At 31.4% G+C, this 19343-nt stretch overlaps 2 protein-coding genes across 2 annotated transcripts in view; one reads left to right on the top strand and one right to left on the bottom strand.

Moving 5' to 3' along the window:
• LOC125809198 (gamma-glutamylcyclotransferase 2-3) overlaps window positions 1-19343 on the bottom strand; it is a 1073903-nt gene that overhangs the window by 935842 nt on the left and 118718 nt on the right. The gene's annotated exons all lie outside the window — the stretch shown is intronic.
• LOC125809180 (NAC domain-containing protein 30-like) lies at window positions 13251-16804 on the top strand. The gene is made up of 4 exons (XM_049488838.1): window positions 13251-13269; window positions 14439-14608; window positions 14949-15220; window positions 16286-16804. Exons 2-4 carry the CDS (start codon window positions 14449-14451, stop codon window positions 16802-16804), a joined length of 951 nt encoding a protein of 316 aa, XP_049344795.1. The 5' UTR covers window positions 13251-13269; window positions 14439-14448.

The following is a 19343-nucleotide window of genomic DNA, read 5'->3' as shown; positions in this document are numbered from 1 at the left end:
TACAAAATTGGACATGATATTTGGATTGTGTTCATTATTCTCTCCGTCTTAATTTATATGTTAAGTTATTTAGTTATTTGGACACAAAGTTCAAGAATATTGAAACAAAAAACTTTTGAGAATTGTGATCCAAAATAAGCCATAAATATTTATACAGTTATATCGACGGACAGAGTTGATCAATGAAACCGACCCTATCCCTTGGTTACTCTTTATTTTAATTATTGCTTAATGATTTTTATGTAATTAAAACTCACTCAATCCCTAGTTAAGTTACGGTGCCAGTAAGAAAAAAGAGAATTAGTGTAACATGCATTATTACATGGAAAAGTTTGGCATTCTGCAGTGGTGATAATGACACTAAAACAATCTTAGCTTCTTATATACTACTGTACTTGTATTGTTAAATATTACTATTAAATACTATATACTAATAAGGATATATATATAGAGAGAGAGAGAGAGTTGAATAAACTATTGACACTTTTTGTATTGAGGGTCTAGTAATTAACAAGGTCAAATCTATTCTTGACCCATTAATCTTTTTGTTTAATAATTATGAAAAAGAACACATGAACTGCCTCAAATTTGTGGACTAATTAAAATACTTGATAGTTTAATTTGTTGAACTTATTATTTGAGTTGTCTGATAGGCAGTTGAACAAGCCTTCAAGCTTTGAAGGGAAAAAACAATATATGTTTACTTTTCTGAATAGAGTTACCTAATACTAATCGTCGTGGATTTTTGTTTAATCGTCGTAAATCAACCATATGAACACATAGTTTCCGATCTCAGTCTGATCAGCTAAGCCATCTTAAATCTTATTGGGGTGTGAGGCATGCATAACATTTTTTTGCTAGCAAAAGAGATCTAAGTCATTATTTGTTTCGTGTGCATTATGTTACAAAATTTATATATATGTTTCATAAGTCATTATTCATAAATCAAATTCATGTAAATTATGTCATAATATCATGTATCGAATTGACACTCATATCTCTCTCATGTTCAATAATTTATTAGCTCATTTCTAGATTAAGATTATTAAGATTAAGACATTGAATGTCTACCAAACAACAACTTTTGATTCTTAATAGAGGTGACCATACTGTCGTAAAAATATCATTAGGCGATGGTTCCTCTTAAATCTTGAACAAAAAACCAATCTTGCTATCAGCTGACATGTAATTTTGGGCCTAACGATCAGCCTAATAATCGTTCAAAAAATTTGTGACTCATTTATTAATAAAAGTCTTTATTCAAGAGTGTGAAAAACCGTTGAAATTAGTTTGTAGGAGGATTTAAAAGCATGCACATTTCAAAATATCTAGCTAGATATTTAGGTCCTTTGTTACAGTTTTATTTTATTGTTTCCACAATGATGGTAACCTTATATCTGCTGCCACTAAAGTATATGTACTTTTTAAAAGAGAAACAATTAATAGTTTAATATATCTAATCTTTCTTACTTCATTTAATCAAAGTCTAAGTAAAGATAAAAAGGGCCTTTATTCCTTTAAGAATGGAATAATTTATTATTGTAGTAGTTTGTTGAAAAAGAATAAATTATTTTATAAAACAAGCAGATCAGAGAAGTCGGTAGATCATATATGATTGTAATGATTTTGTAAGATTGGGTTGGATGGTACTTAGCAACTATTGGTTGGATGGTTGGGTCTACCTTTTTATTATTATGATCTTTCACTTTAGTGATGGAACCTTCATTTTCTTTAAGCTAATTAATTAAATATGTTGAGCGTGTGACCATCTCATCTAAAAGCTTAAGTGCAGGATTTTTGTCTACTCTATTATCATGTTGAGGCGTGTGGTCATGTCATCAAAACGTTTAAGTTATTAGAGAGACACCACTTTTATCATTTAATTATATTCTTAACAAAATTTGATCCCCGTGATCTCGAGTTTAATCACTTTTTTTTTTCATATATAACTTTTTTAAATATAGTATATGTAGGGGTGTGCATGACTAGGTTGGTTTGAGTTTTTCAAATATCAAACTAAATCATTTGTGTCAGATATTTAAATTTATAAACCAATCCAAACCAATAAAACTCGGGTTTTTCAACCTCGGGTTTTTTCGGGTATTTCCGGTAAAGTATTCATACAAACATATAATTTACTTGTACTTCAAATATTTCTTTAGTCCTATCAAAATACAACTATCTAAGGTGTTTCTTAAAAAAAAAACACAAAATATGATATGATTAATGACACTAAAATATCCAACAAAAATAATAATAATTAATCGCGTAAAATAAATATTGCAAATTAACAAGTCATAAGTGAAATGATCATAACTCAAAAGTACTAAATCATGCTAAAATAAGTTCAATAAGTATTAGTTACATGACTAAATATTAAAGAAAATTAAAATTAGATTATGTATTTTAATTATCTAAACCAATGTAAAACTAAAGAATAAATATTCAATATTATTGTCATTCTTAGTGTTGAATTGATTTTCTTTTTGTATTAGTTTGATTTGATTTTGATTTAAGCTTTATTATAGTTACCAACCAGAATTCTAAGTTTCAAACTTGAAATAATATATTAAAAGATAAAAACTATAAAAAGTATAAGAAATATTTTAAAATTATATCAAATATTTTTATGTATAAAATAAAATTTTAAAATTATATATATAATGTCGGGTTGGTTTGGTCTCGGGTTGTTTTTTTTTAGTTAAAACCAAACCAACCCAAATATAGTCGGGTTTTTTTTTCAATACCAAACCAAGTCAAACCAAACTACTAGTCGGGTTTTTTTTTACGATTTGACTCAATTTGCGGTTTGATTCAGTTTTTGGTTCGATTTTGTACACCCCTAATTATATATGTATGACTACTCAATTTTCAACAGTGGTGATGGAAATTATTTGATAATCTTTGTTTGAGGAAGTGTTAAAATAGAATCTAACTTAAATTTAAAATAATATTTGATATCTTAATGGAACACTGAATTTCTTATTTCACATATGTATAAGTTATCTACCACTAACTTCTCAATTTTGGTTTTAAAGTGTCTTTCTTGACTTGCAAGGCATTTTTTTTATTAAAAAAAAAGTCTGTTGTATTGTATGTTTAAGTTTAATATAATATGCACTTAGAGCTTTTACTTCCTTAAGGTTTAGAGTTAACTTATTTGAAAGTTAATAGTTGGGTGGTTCAAAAAGATAAGTGACTTAACCGACTATTATCCATTTGTGATTAGGACGTTTGGGAAAAACATCCACTTGTCATCTTCTCAATGGTGCTATATTAATCAAATTATATCCTTAACTTCTTATTTGTACAACACATCCAACATTAACTAGTCTTTTTTTTTTAAGCAAATTTATCACTAGACAGTGTCTAGCGGTCATTTATTAAACATAAAAAATATCAATAGGGACAAGTACAAGCAAGGGGGGCTAGGCCTTATCTTACTAATCCTAATGAAGTACATAACTTCTACTACCTAACAAACATGAAGAAAATAAGAGCTAGAGAGAACTAAGTATTTTCTGATCATCACATAATTTGTAATACACTCCATGATGATATTACAAATGAGGATGCTTAAATAATGTAAAAATATGTCAATCAAGAAGAAAGTTGAGTTACCAGCCTCAAACTTTCTATTACAAAAGCATGAATTAAAAAAGATTGATTGCCTATCAAAAGTAACTTGAAGTATTTTTCTCTTGTCTTCTTCTTCAAACCTATCCAACAACACTTGATGATTCATACCTTCTTTATGGATTTATTGGATCTAGTTGAACCTATTGATACTGTCAAATCATTAAGTTGTTAGACATCTATTTTTATTTAGATGAAATATTGAGCTGAGCTAAATACGAGTTTTGTAACAAATACTACACAAAATCTGGTCCTCAGCATGTCTGTTAGGGGTCGTTTCGTTTGAAGACAAGTTAGGTTGGGATTAATTATGAAGAAATAAGTTATGATAGGATTAGTTATCTTGAGATTGTTTTTTGGTTGTTTGGTTTGCCAAATATGCTACATAAATTATAAGAATTAGTTGGTTGTTTACAAATTACCCTCTAAGAATAAGTTGTTTGTTTATAAAAAAAGATTTAAGAGGGTACTTTTGTTATTTTTACATTTTTATCCCGAGATAAGTATTTCACCCACAAGTAGGGATAACTTATCTCATTCATAATTATTAATCACGGGATAGGTTAACCCTCCCTTTGTAACCAAATAAAGAATTGAGGGGTACTAAAAACTTATCTCGAAATTATTTTTCTTTATTCATTACGCCAACCCATTAGAGAAATTGGTTATACTTGTAAGGGTTGTAGAAATATTATGCATATACACTGAAAGAATCAAGTTGTAACTACCCACTTGATCGTCTTTTCACCCCAAAAAGAAAAAACTTTTTATAGCTTTAAAATATCATTTATGACTTGCGGAAATAGGTGACACAATACGCCAGGCTAGATGCGTAATCCAAATTTGGCTACTGATTTTGCAGCCATGATGCGTCTAAAACTTTCTTGTCCAAATTTGATTACATATCCGAGCCTACCATATTTCAAAAACTAATTTTGTTTATATTTATATTACTCTAATTCTTTTCAAATTCAAATTGTAAATGAATGTGCTGAAGCGACAAGTTTAAGGTGAGGTGTCATGGTGTATGTTATTTGTGAATAACATAGTTATAATTTGACGATCTTGTGATGGAGTTGACACAAAACCAGAGATAGACCCTTGAGTCTAAAAGGTGCATATTGAGAAGGACCAAGACAAAATATTTGTAGTGCATATTTAGTGACGTAACACATGAAGCTGACCTGTAAGTACGCTTGATACAAAGGTCATTCAAAAGAGAGTTAGTTTCAAATATGTAATATCTTAGGACTATTTTCCAAGAAAATGGTGGGGAGAAGTACGAGGATGTCACTCTCCACGGTAATGGTCCAGGGTGGATGAAATGGAGTCTCGCATCTCAGAGTCTTGTGTGATAAAAAAAAAAATGTGCCACTAAAATTTAAAAGCAAAGTTATAAAATGATGATTAGACCAGCTATATTATATAAAAAGGCGACAATATTGGATAGTCAAAAACTCTCACTTTCAGAAGATGCAAGTGGTATATAAAAGTTACTAGCTTGTTAATGGAAAGTATGAGTCAACCACAAGTTTATTCTGGCTGGAAAGAAGTAGTAAAGTATGTATGTAAAAGCTGCTTACAGACAAACTTGTGGCTGTTTAGATCAGACAGACATGCTGTCCATAGAGATGACATATAAGAATTTTGGATCAGATGAATCTCCAACTATATGCAGTGTATGTATGCCTGTCTGACCAAAGGACTAGTACTTTTTTCTTCTTTTTGTCCTCTTGTTGTCATACTGTCGCGGGATCACCAATAAAAATGTTAATCAACTGGCATCTATATTATATAATAATAGTTTTATATACAAATAGACACTTAAAATTATATAAAATTAAATAAATAGATATATTTATTCTACGGTACAATTCACATTGAATATCAGATAAGACACCAAATTTCGATTTAGGATGTCATTTAAGATAAGATATCTATTTGTTCAATTTTATACAAGTTTAAGTGTCTATTTGTGCATATAAAATTGGAGGGCATAAAAAAAAATTGAAACCAAGTTAAATGACACATTTATATATTATGTTTTTTATTATAGATGACTAATTAAGTTAATTTTCCACTAGATATATTGTTGTATTTAAGTTGATTATTCTTTAATAATCCCTTGTAATTAGTGAATCCTATCCAAGTTAATGTCAAGCAACAAATAATTTTTCTATCGTTAATTAATTGTTTTCCATCTCATATCTGTATGTTTAAAAGTTAGTGGTTCAGACCAATAATTAGTGAGGATGTTTTTCTCACTAAAATCAAACTTTTTTTCGAGTAAGAACAAAAGGAAAGAACGACTCCCTCCGTCTCATTTTATGTGAGTTAGTTTGATTGAATTTAAGAATGAAAGGAAGACTTTTAAAATTTATGGACTAAAATAAATGATAGAAATTTGTGTAGTTATAAATCATTCCATTAAGGATAAAATGAACATTTTAAAGTTAAATTGCTATTGGTACAGAAATGTGTCATTTTTTTGGACTGACTAAAAAGAAAAGTAAGTCATATAAATTGAAACATGGGAGTATTTGAGAATATGTCACTCTCTTTCAAATGGAATGTTCAATTTTGACTTGATAGGGAATTTAAGAAAGTAAAAAAATAATTAAATTTCATGATTTTAAACTAAAGATATGTTAAATGTATCAAAAAAAAAATTAAAATTTTCTGACTTAAATATTTATATGAAAAATTGAAATTAAAAAGTTTTCAATAAGTAAAGAGAATTTTTTTTAAAACAAACTAAAGCAGGAAAATAGGACAAATAAATTGAATCGAGTAATACTTTCTTTTCTCGTGAAAGTTCAAACTCTATCACTTCAAATTTTCATATCAAGCCATTAAACACCAAAATCATACTTCTAACCAACTTAGTTATTTTTAGAATTTCAACCTACTTATGTAAAAATGAATTTTTAGAATAGGAAAAAGCTCTAATATAATTTAATCCATTGATTAAAGGGAAAATTATATGGATAAACAAACATATACTAGTTAATTAGTTAATATAGCTATAGTTTGAATTAATTACAGCTCACAACTTAATTTTAGTTGTAATTGCGTTGCTTATACATATACAAATACAAATTATATATAATACAATTATATGACAGATATATATACAAATACAATTAGCTTCTCTCCACTCTCTGCCCTCTCTCGCTTGCCTCTCTCCTCCCTCTCCAATCTCGCTTACCTCTCTTCTCCCTCTCCCTGATCTCCCAATATCTCTCGCCAGATATATAATTACATTTATATACTAGTTAAATATATACAATTATCTGACAAATATACATATACAGTTCACCTCTCTCCACTCTCTGCCGCTTCTCACTCGCCTCTCTCCTCCCTCTCCCAATCTCGCTCGCCTCCTTCCTCCCTCTCCCAATTTCGCTCGCCATATATACAAATACATATGTATACCAATTGCATATATACAATTATTTGACAGATATACATATACAATTCAACATATATACATATACAATTCGCCTCTCTCCTCCCTCTCCCAATCTCGCTCGTCTCTCTCCTCCCTCTAACATGTAGATACAAATCATAATTAACAGACTATAGCTATAAAATATAATTAAATTATTATTAAATAGCTATATGCGAAAATGCCACCGGATTAAAAGATGATGCATAGAGTAATTAAAATGAGGGAATTTAAGGGGTAATAAGTTGGTGAGAAGGGGTGATGGATGAACTTACAAATGATTAGGCACATGACATTGACACAATGGAAAAACAGGTGTCAATGTTAGATGGGTGCCAATTGTCCAAGGGCGGCGCGCACCAAACAGACAAACAAGATTGGTTGGTTGCTTCTTTCACCGTACCGCCTGATATTTATACCTTGTTTTCTGTGGGAAAAAAAAATCATTGTAACATAGTAATGATTTTAAATGATTCTGAATATATATGTTCTCCCTCATTTCACTATTTTTTTCTATTATATTAAAAATATATTCTCACTTTTACTTATTACTTTTAATATAAATATAATATATAAACGTGTTTTTAAGTTAATCTCAGTTTTCCAATTTTAAGTGTATAACAAGTAGGACTTAAATTTATATTAAGTTAAGCAATTAGACGCATGTGTCCCAATGACCCCCAAAATCAAGGATTTAAACCTTTATTGTAAGAGAACGTGATAAAGGAAAGAATTGATCCCAATAGCCCCAAAAGTCAATCACACAATCTTTCAACATGTCTTTCAATATTTGAACTGTCCTTTCCGACTGACTGTCAATCTGTCGATGGAAGGTTGTGATGAAAGTGAGTTGAGTGTCCAACGCCTCATGCAACTTACCCCAAAACTTAGATGTAAACTGAGTCCCACCATCTGAAATGATAGAAAGGGGCACCTCGTGCAACTTTACTATTTTCTAGACATAAATCTTGGACAACTGTTGAGAGTTGTAATCCATTGACCGGAATAAATTGTGTTGATTTAGTCAACATGTCCACAATGACTCAAATCGAATCATATAGTAAACCCGCATGCCTTTGATGTTCATACTTCACATATTGACAATTTTGACATTTAAAAACATACTCAACAATGTATTTATTCATCTCAGCCCATCAATAAAGTTGTCTCAAATTCTAATACATCTTGGTCACACCCGAATGAATAGAGTATTGTGAATCATGAGACTCTGTCAATACATTCTAGATCAAGTCACCAAATCGAACACAAATTCTTCCTCTAAAACTGAGTACATCTCTTGCATCGAGAGTGGCATCTTGGGTCTCCCCAAACACCACCTTATTTCTAAGCTTATTCAAATCTTCATCCCTTAAATTGATTACCCTTGATTTCCTCTATAAAGGTGGGATTAACCTCAATATGGCTATTACCCTACCTTTTTCAAAGATGCCCAACCACATGAATTTATACTCCAAACCCTAAATCTCTCTAACCAAGGGCCGCTTCATGCTAACTTTTTTATGTCTCAATGCATATGACGCCACATTGGCCTTTCCTAGATGATATTAAATAGTCACATCACAATCCTTGAGAAATTTCATCCATCTCCCCTGTATTAGATTCAGATTCTTTTAAGTGAACACATGTTCCAAGCTGTGATGGTCAGTGATCACATCACACTTCACTCCATAAAGATAACGTCGCCACATCTTGAGAGTAAACACTATTGAAGCCAACTCTAAATCATGGATGAGGTTGCTCCTCTCATAGACCTTCAATTGCCTGGGCGTATAAGCTATAACATTTCTTTCCTGCATCAAAATAGAAATCAAGCTCAAACAAGAAGCATCACAAAAAACAATGAAGTCCTTACCTTTCACGACAATGTTAGTATAGGTGTTGTTCAAAAGGTTCTTGAGATTTTGGAAACGCTCTTCACACTTCTCTGACACTCGAATGATACATCTTTTGAGTCAAACTGGTCAAATGTGTTGCCATAGATGAAAAGTTTTTCACAAATATGTGGCAGTAGCTAATATGACAAAAAGCTCCTAACTTCTGTCACGAAGCTAGGTCAGTTCCAATTCTTAACTGCCTTAATCTTTTAGGGGTCTACCATCATCCCTTCTTTTAAAACCACATGCCCAAGAAAGGCAACCGAGGCGGCCAAAATTCTCACTTAAAAAATTTAGCATACAATTTTTATTTTCCCAGGATACCCAGTACAATACGAAGATGATCTGCATGCTCCTATTTTTTCTTAAAGTAGATCAAGATGTCATCTATACATACAATCAAAAAGGAATCCAATGAGGGTTTGAATACCCTAATATCAAGCTCCTAAATGTTGCAAGCGCATTAGTTAACCTGAAGGATACTACAAAAAACTCATAATGCCCATATCGGATCTTAAAAGCTATATTAGGTATGTCCTCAGGCCTAATCTTTTGGTGATGATACCCCGATCTCAAGTAAATCTCAGAGAAGACAAAAGAACCCTGCAACTAGTAAAACAAATCATATATTCGAGGTAAAGGCTACTTATTATTGATGGTGATCTTATTCAATTATCGGTAATCTATGCACATTCTCATGGTAGCATCCTTATTTACAATCAAAATAGGAGCACCCCAAGGAGAAGCACTAGGACGAATGTATCTTTTATCAAGCAGTTTCCGAAGATGAGTCTTGAGTTCTCTCAACTTTGTCAAAGTCATACAATATGGAGGAGTAGAAATTGGGATAATGCCTGACTCCAAATCAATACAAAAGTCTATGTCCCTCTCCAGAGGCATACCAAATAGATTTAATGGAAAGGGACTCTACACTGACATTTTGAAAATGGGCCAAGTAGGACAAACAACCCTGCCCTGCTAATTTGTTAACCCGAAGGAAGGATATGATCTTTAATAGCTTAGGCTTGTTCGCCCTTCCCACTCAAATCTTTTTCTACTCGAAATCTCTAGAGTCACTATCTTAACATTACCGTTTAGCACAGCAAAATAAGGAGACAACCAAGTCATATCCAAAATCACATAAAAGTCTAGCATATCCAATATGACGAAACATACCCAAGTCTGCAGACCTATAAACATCATAGAACAATTGCAATACACATGGGTTACTACTATAGACCATTGGAGTAGCAACATACATAGGAGCATCAAGGGTATTACAAATAAAATCAAGCCCAAAGAGAAATTAACATATGCATAATAATAAGTTAAACTTGGATCAAACAACATTGTAGCCATCCGATCACAGACAAGAATAGCACATGTTATCACAACGTCTGTTGTCTCAGCCTCTGATTTTCCCAATAAAACATAACACTGAGCTCCGTCATCATTATGGGAAAATTCCCTTCCAGGGTGTGCCACTCATGTCCTTGCATTACCATTTCCTCAGCCTTCATGGCCTCCATGACTACCTCTTTGTCCACTCTATGGACGTTTTATATCATAATTACCTCCACCCAATGAAACCATTACTATATTATGCTGCTGAACTTGGCCAATAGTCTGCTTGTGAGGGTATTCCCTCTTGAAGTGTCTCGGCTCAACATAATTAAAATAGTTATAGTCAAGAGAGAGCCTGATGGCGGATGTACAAGAAGCTCTTTGTCCACCTTGAGCTAGAGACTATTGTGGAACCCCTGAATGACCACTCGTCGAAGTTGGCATAACCGACTGAATTGGACAAGCTAAATACATCTGCGAACCAAAACCCTTAAAATACAAATCATTGTAGTTGCCCACATTTCTAGACCTTTTAGCCAATGCCTTGGCCTGACAAACCTGTTGAACTCCCTCTACTTTCTTCACAAAATTAGTTACCTCAGTGAAGCTCTTACTTGCAGAGGTCATGTGCATAGATAAAAGTTGCAATTCAAAATTCAAACCTTTGACAAACAAGTGAATCTTCTCTTCCTATGTAGTATAACTGGACAAAGCATGAGACTTAGTCTCATAAGTAGCCACAGTTATGCTTCTTTGCTCAAGAGTCATGAACTCATCCTTCTTTCGATCTCTCAAAGTACGAGGCACATATTTCTCCAAGAATATGCATGTAACTATGTACAAGTTAGTCAAGGCAAGGTTGATGACCGACATTCCACAAAATGAATTCAAAGGCATCCTTACTCTCGAAACCATGAAACACTGGAAGGTTTAACTTCAAAATTTGGTCAAAATCTCATGTTCAATGCCAATCATCACAGGGCGAAGTAATGGACAGATCAAGAACGCAGCAGTTCCTGAGTCTCTTACTATCTTAGGGACTGTAGTAGTAATAAGACGAGTGATTAGAACTTGAGTAGCGCCTACACAGTGGGAGTGGCTCAATACCTTGAAACCTGCAACCCAAATCTGTGTTCTCACATCTGCTTAACATCCTCCTCAATCTCTATCAACCTCTTATTCCACATGATCCTTGGTTGGGGTGGGGTCCCTTTCTGTGGTACATTCTCTACCTGAGTTCCACCTCTGGCAAGTGTTGCCATTCCTTTGACCCTAACCTTATATCTGCCTCTACATCTACCTCTTCCTTTCCCTCTCGTTGTTGGCTCTGCTGCTGGAGTTACTGTCCTTGTACTGTTGCGTCTAGTATCAACCATCTACAGACAGAAGAATGGAAGAAGCCAGATACCAATTTGAATCAAGTTATAGGACAAAGGAAGAATTAAGAAAGAATTTTCCTAAAGCCCTGTAGCTTCTTGTAGAGAAGTACATACGTCTCTGCTCTACTAGACTCGTTTTGGTACGACGAGATCAATGAACCTAGGGCTTTGATACCAACTTTGTCACTATCCAGACGGTTGAGAGTGGCACACACACTAACCCTTCGGTGGTTGAACTGACTTCCAACCCAAACTTTACCATCAAGACTAATTATGGAAATCAATTTATGGAGAAAAATAAAAGAAACTAAATTGCAATTTCAATTGATAAAAGATTGAGTTCTCGTAAACTTAACCATTTAACCAAAAATATTGCAAAAATAAAACCCCTTAGAATTTGAATGTCGTGGTACCCTCTCAATCTCAAGGACAATGATGCAGAAAATGAGAGGTTTTGAGATTTTTTCTGCATAAAATCCCAACTTATTTCGCTATAGCAGTCCGACCCGCTATAACGACCTAGTTATCGCCTGCACATTCCGGCTACAGTGGCCTACCGCCTGGTATAGTAGATTGTACAAACTTTAGAGACTCGAAAACTCCTGAAAAACCCTTTTTTCACAACATACCTTCTTCCCTTGACATCTCAAACTATCCCCTTCACGCCAAGTTTGATTTTAGAAGTTCTACTCACCCGAATTCACTTCTGTAAAGCCCTACAGGTTTCTTAATATCTTGGTTACTAGAAAATATAAACCAAGGATAGACATATCACCTCACCCTTTTCCAGATGGCTCTAGACCTCACCTCGTCCAGATTCCGTCTAAGACTAGCCTAGCCTAAAAATTTTAAGTCACTACCCGAAAATTTTTCAGGCTCGATTTTTTTCACCATTGGCCTAGTCATGTCACAGTTAAACATATAAATTTGTCACACAAAAAGAAACAATTAAAAAATATAAATTTAATTTTTAAAATATCCCAAAAAAGACTCGTATATATGGTATCAGGGTACAAAAGTTACTTTATTGGAGAAGATCAATTAACAAGTTGGTTGGGAAATATAAAGGGTTGGAGTGAGAAAATCTTAGAGCATAATATAACGGCTGCGTGTAAATTCGTTGTCACGCCGTCCAAACAATATGCCAACCCCACGCGTAATCATCAATTAACCCTTAGATTGCATTTTTCTTCTTTTATCTATACTATATAAAAAAATATATATACATAAAGATGCAAACATTAAATTTTATAAATAACTTTATATAATAAAAAAAACTTTGAAAACGCATTGTGTCATATTCATTGAATATTTAAGTAATTCTTTTTCTGTAGTGTACCTGCTTATCACACACACTACTCCCTCTTTTACTAACTAGCTAAACAAGTCTTTTTCTATATATAAGTAAATATTTATTCCCTCACCAACAACATTTCAACTAACACCTCATTTATCCATTTTGGTTTCTCTCATTCTTAAGTCTCTCTTTCTCTCTTCTCTTCATCAACAACTCCTCCTTTCAATCTCTCTCTCGCTCGCTCGTCTCTTGCTCCGAGCTTGAAAAAGGGTAAAGGGTCTCTCTATCTTTACTTATTTTTCTGTGGTACTTAAGTTTTGTGGTGTTTCCATGCAGATGAATTCATTTACAATTTGTACATTTTGATCTTAAGGTTTACTAGTTATTTTCTACATTCTTAAGTTGTAACTAGAAGATCATTGCCAATTCTTTCAATTTTTAATGTTTGCATGTTTAATTACTTTTCTTTCCTCTATGTGTAACTCTTAGTTTTTTTTTGTAGAGTATTAATTACAATGTAAGATTATGGACCCCCTTTAGCACTTGATTGGTTGAGAAAATATAAAGAGAAAAAAAAGGCAATTCTATCATTTTCTTGAATGTCATAATTCATTGGTCATGAAGTGAAAAATGTCTATATGGTAGTGTGTGAAAAGGGTTTTTCTTTAGGGATCATGTGTTATTGAGTGGAATGCACTCAAAGAAATCATTTCAACTTATAATATATATACTTCTTTTTGTATATTTTTTTTGGGTAATGCCAAATGACCAGAAAATTTAAAAATTGTATAATATCTTTTTTATTTTAAAATAAACTAATCTTTTTTACATTTTTTAGTTAAAAGGGTAAAAATATTTTTAAAAAATAAAATAACATAGGTAAAAATCATTTTGGCCAATTTTTCAGGCCAAAAGGATTTTTCCTTTTTTTTTAACAAACAAAAACAAAGTCAATGTTTTCGTCTACTTTTTATTTTCCTTTTCATCATAGAAATTGCCTAAATGTTACTAGCATGAATTGCATGCAACTAATTAAGGCCATTGCAGGCTTATTCATCATCATTTTTCATATTTTCTTGTTTGGTAGGAACCAACTAATTATGGTTTGCCATTTTCCAAATTTCCCAAAATCAAAAAAAATAAAAAGGAGGAAAATAAATCTTGAAAAAAATATTTTTAAATTGGAGGACCTTGACCCCACCACCCCAAAGTATAAACCAAAAAGAATGAGGTAATGATTACTTTTAATTTGCTCACGAATGGATGTCAATTAATGAGTAGAATCATTACAATTCTTGCAAGATAAGAGAAGTGTAATATTCACACTCTTATATATATAAAAGTTTCCTTTTCATATTTACTTAATAAAAAGGTGCAAAAAATATCTTCCAATAGTATATATAACATTTTTTTTGTTCTCAAAAAATATAATTTGTTAGATTGATCAAGATGGAAATGGAGTCATGTGTTCCTCCAGGATTTAGATTTCATCCAACAGAGGAAGAACTTGTTGGATACTACCTCAAGAGAAAGATTAACTCACTCAAGATTGATCTTGATGTCATCACTGATATTGATCTTTATAGAATGGAGCCATGGGACATCCAAGGTACATTCATTCTTTCATCTCTTTAATTTTCTTGTAATTTCTACTTTAATATTATATTCCGTCTGTTTCAATTTGTTTGTATTACTTTCTTTTTCAATTTGTTTTAAAAAAAAGTGTATCATTCCTTTTTTGGTGACTCTTTAATTCTGATTTTCTACCTGACATGTTTAAGATCACATGATTAAAGAGTATTTTGGTATGTTCAACATATCTTTGGTTTAGGAGAACACGATTCAAAAATCTTTTTTACTTTCTTAAACTCCATGGCAGATCAAAACAAGACAAACAAATTGAAACGAAGTTTGAACATTGACCTGAAGTTTGTAACATGCATGTACAGATAGGTGTAAACTGGGATATGAAGAACAAAGTGAATGGTATTTTTTCAGTCACAAGGACAGGAAATATCCTACTGGAACTCGAACGAATCGCGCGACAGGGACCGGATTCTGGAAGGCAACAGGAAGAGATAAAGCAGTGTTATCAAAGGAGAAGATAATAGGGATGAGAAAAACACTTGTTTTCTATAGAGGAAGAGCTCCTAATGGAAGGAAAAGTGATTGGATCATGCATGAATATCGTCTACAAACTTCTCAGCATGGACCTCCTCAGGTTACCTAATCTTTCCATCTGCTTCACAACTTGATAAATGTATTTTGAATTGATACGGAGTTTAAGAAAGAAAGAACAACTTTTGACACTTTCTAGGTAGAACATATATACTTCGGAAAAATTCTTTTGGCCAGAAAATTTGGCCTGAATGGTATTTTACTTTTTTGAACGTTTTTACCCTTTTAATATTAATACATTTTAACTAAAAACTAAAAAAAAGATCAATTTATTTTAAAATAAAAAAGATATTATAGACTTTTTAAATTTCAGGCTAAATTTTCTGGCCATTTAGCATTGCCCATATACTTCATTCCATCCTTATTTATATTCTATTTTATTCTTAATGAGATGATGCTTTATAGCCACATAAATATTTATGATTTATTTTAAATCAAAAATTTCAAAAATCTTGCTTTTATTTTAAATTTTGTGTTCAGTCGAACACCTTAAGTACTAATTAAAATTGTGTCGCGCATGAAATGCTTTCTTATGTCTATTATTTGAATAAGTTTGTTCCTTTTTGACTGTTGGACTTTTATCAAAAAAATTATTAATTGGCATAGCAAAGTACAAAAAGAAATAAGTTTTTCTTGTTCCTTTCTAGATTACTTTTGATGTTGGGAAATTTTTTTGGAGAACATATTGAAAAGACAAACCTTGTTTGTTTTTTCTTTATGTACTTCGTTTCCAGTGGAAAATAAAGGAGGTGTTTGACTATGTAGTTCCCAAAAAAAAAAAAAAAAACTTACTTTTGGTGTTAAAACTTAAACATGACATTACATTTTTATACCTATAAAATTGTGTCACTAAGTAAGATGAGATAAATTATTTTTGCATATATGTAGAATAACATTATTCTTATTGGTATTATAGATTTATGTTACACAAAATGAAACAAAGGATAAATGGATTAGCAGCTAAAAGAAATATTTATCGTTACTGAATGTCTCTTTTGTTATAGTGATCAAGATTTAGTTCGAAAGTTAATTGACAACTCTAATTAAGCTGAATAAGATTATTACTAAATTATTACTAACAAGTTTGGAATTTGTTGTTAATTGACAGGAAGAAGGATGGGTAGTATGTAGGGCATTCAAGAAGCCAAGTCCATCAAACAACAATATTGCTTACAATTATTATATGAGAGGAGCCAACACAAGTTACTCAACTAGACCACCTCCCTCCCTTTCACAAATGCCAAGTTATAATATTAATATTAATCCTCTAAACCAAACATCAAATTTCAATCATCAATTCCCTTTTAATCATCAAATCTCAAGCCAAAATAATATTGGCTATGAAAACAATCAACTAGTAATGCATGAACTCCCACAACTTGATAGCCCTACCATTTCAACAAGTTTGGCTACAAATGATCATCAAGGCCAAAATTCCATGAACAACAACAACAATGAAGATCAATTTTGTGATGAGTGGAATATAGATGACAAGTTATTTGCGCCACAAGTCATCATGAATATGGAGGCACCATCTTCTTCTTCTTATTCTTACCCTAATTTTCCGTTAGACGACGATGATCAAAATCATATGAGCCAATTGCTACAATGTTACCCTGATTTATAGATGAAAATTAATCTTCTATGATCAGTAATAGCTTTTTTGTATCTTTTTTAATTGAAACAAAAGAAGAAGTTTGTGAAATTCCAAGGAAAAGATGGAACACATATATAGAATTGGAAATGTTGAAGGGTGCAAGGCACGTTAAAAAAGTTGCCTTTTAGAATTTTTTATTGTTTAACTACCTATTGACTGTTTTAAGATATTTTTGTAACTGTGAATGAACTGATGTTTAATTTTTTTTATCTACTTCTCAGACAAGCTTAAATTTTTGTCCTTGCAATTTTATATTAAACTTTTTTTTTCTTCCATTATTATGATTTGGATGTTTATCTTTTGCTAAATTAAGTTGAGATGTATTTATACAGATTACAAAGAAAATATAACAACCAATTACCTACTACAGGCTACAAGTGCTAATTTTCTATTAACAATCCTAAAACATGATATAAAAAAATATGTACGTACAAATAATACATGGATGAAAAATAATATGAGCTGTGTATTTGTGTATATATGTAGGAAATATTGTATAACAGTTATATGTAGCCAATTGTTATGTGTTGCGTTATATCTCATCTGCATCGTTCAATATCAACGTAGGGAAGCCACGTACGTGTCAAAGTGGTTAGATTCACTTAAGCTATATATTTTCGACGTTGTGTTGCGTGTTTGGATTCATTTATTTTAGGTGTTTTTAACCAAAAATAAGTTATTCGATTCCAACCAAAGGGAAACTTAGTAGGCGTTTGGACATGCGATACCATATTGAATCGTGAGATGGAATCAGTGTTTGGACATGTGATTTCATGTTGATTCCATCTCATGATTTCATATCATGTCATGGAATCTCATATTCTCCGAAAATCATGATTTGGGAAATCCATATCATGATTTGGAATTTTTTAATATAAAATTGACCCACAAGTTTATATTTTGTTAAAACAGCCCACATTTATATTTACTAACTATTTATTTCATATGTAAAAAATCTATAATCACATCATTATTTTTTAAAATTTATTATTCTCACAAGGGACGGCTCAACGTGATTGGGGGCCTAAAGCGAAATTTCAATTTGAGGCCAAAAATATAAACAGACTTCATATACGTATTTATTCAAAATTTATTTTTCTTACACTATTTAGATAAAAATAATTAGTATTTTAATATTATTTTTTCAGTTATTAGTTTTAGGTAAGATTTTATCAACTCAACATTGAAAAACATCCTTTCAGTGAGGCAATTATTATATGAATTGTTAACATAATTCTATAAGTAATAAGTTGACAAATATTACATAAAGATAAGAGTTTAGAAACATTGTAATAATGCTTGAAACTAAAATTAAAAAGAAATAAAAAAGAATTTGTAACTCACTTTGTTCAACACTTTTCACTATTAGTTCTTATTTTTAACAAAGTACAAAAGATGTTAAAGTGGATAAAATGATATATACTTTAAAAATTTATACATTTTATCATAAATAATCAATTTTATTTAAAGAAATTTTAACACATAAATTATTCTTGATAAAATTTGGGGGACCCCAAAATTTGGGGGCCTAAGGCAAAAGCCTTATTTTCCAAAGCATAGAGCCGGCCCTGATTCTCACCAACATAAAATTTATTATTACTTTAAATTTAGTGAATATAAATAATAAAGTAGGAATTGATTTGATGAATATAAATAAGAACGGAGGGAGTAATACTTTTCTGGTTTTCATAATAAAAAAAACTTCTCTTTTGGCTACATATGAAAATGTTTAAAGCAATTTAATATGAAAAAAAGGCAAAATTGGTCATGTATGTTTGATAATCACTACTTTCAATATGTTTGATTTTAGTACGAAATTAATGCATTGAAAATGTGTAATATCACACAAGTGAAACAAGGCATGAACCATTATGATATTGACACACAAGTGTTGTCATAGCTTGTACATTATTACATAATTATTTGCGAGAACATAAGGAGTGATGAATATTTATGATCTATGAGCATGAAAATATAGTTGCGAATGATATTAATCAACAAATGACTCAAAGTAACAATGTTGGTTCGTCTTCTCGGTCATATGATCGAGAAATGGAAGTTTGACATGAGGAGATTGTTCGTACTATGTGGGAGGATTATATTAAACATTAGTACACTACAATTTATGTTCAATTTTTAATTTTTTTGGTAAATAAACAAAATTTATTTCCAAAGTAAGCATTTGAGTACTTTTTTTATTTAATTAAAGTTTGATCAATTAAAGTTAGATGAAGCAGTTATTTATGTGGAGAACAAATAATTTTTGTAATACTTTATTATGCAATTTTATAAATTTTAAACAATTGGAGCTATTTTAGTAGTTTTACAACTTATAAGGTTCTTATGTTTATGAGAAAATCTACAACACAAAAATTTTATATTGCATGTCCAAACAAAACTTCAATTTCATATTATGATATCATATCATGATTCTATATTGCATGGCCAAACGGTCCCTTAGAATCCTATTCTCATGGCTGTAACGAAAATTCTATCAAAATTCCAACCA

This window comes from Solanum verrucosum, unplaced genomic scaffold, assembly GCF_900185275.1.
Source record: "Solanum verrucosum unplaced genomic scaffold, falcon-dt-bn FXZP01000062.1, whole genome shotgun sequence".
Lineage (NCBI taxonomy): Eukaryota > Viridiplantae > Streptophyta > Magnoliopsida > Solanales > Solanaceae > Solanum > Solanum verrucosum.
Note: the sequence above shows the minus strand (reverse complement) of the source record. Positions and strands in the feature narration are given on the sequence as shown.

Bases quoted from the DNA above. Each gene is read 5' to 3' on its own strand.
- LOC125809180 (XM_049488838.1), top strand. From the start codon at position 14,449: ATGGAAATGGAGTCATGTGTTCCTCCAGGATTTAGATTTCATCCAACA. The intron at 14,609-14,948 runs GTACATTCATTC...ATGCATGTACAG, and splicing joins GGAGCCATGGGACATCCAAG to ATAGGTGTAAACTGGGATAT. The intron at 15,221-16,285 runs GTTACCTAATCT...GTTAATTGACAG, and splicing joins CTCAGCATGGACCTCCTCAG to GAAGAAGGATGGGTAGTATG.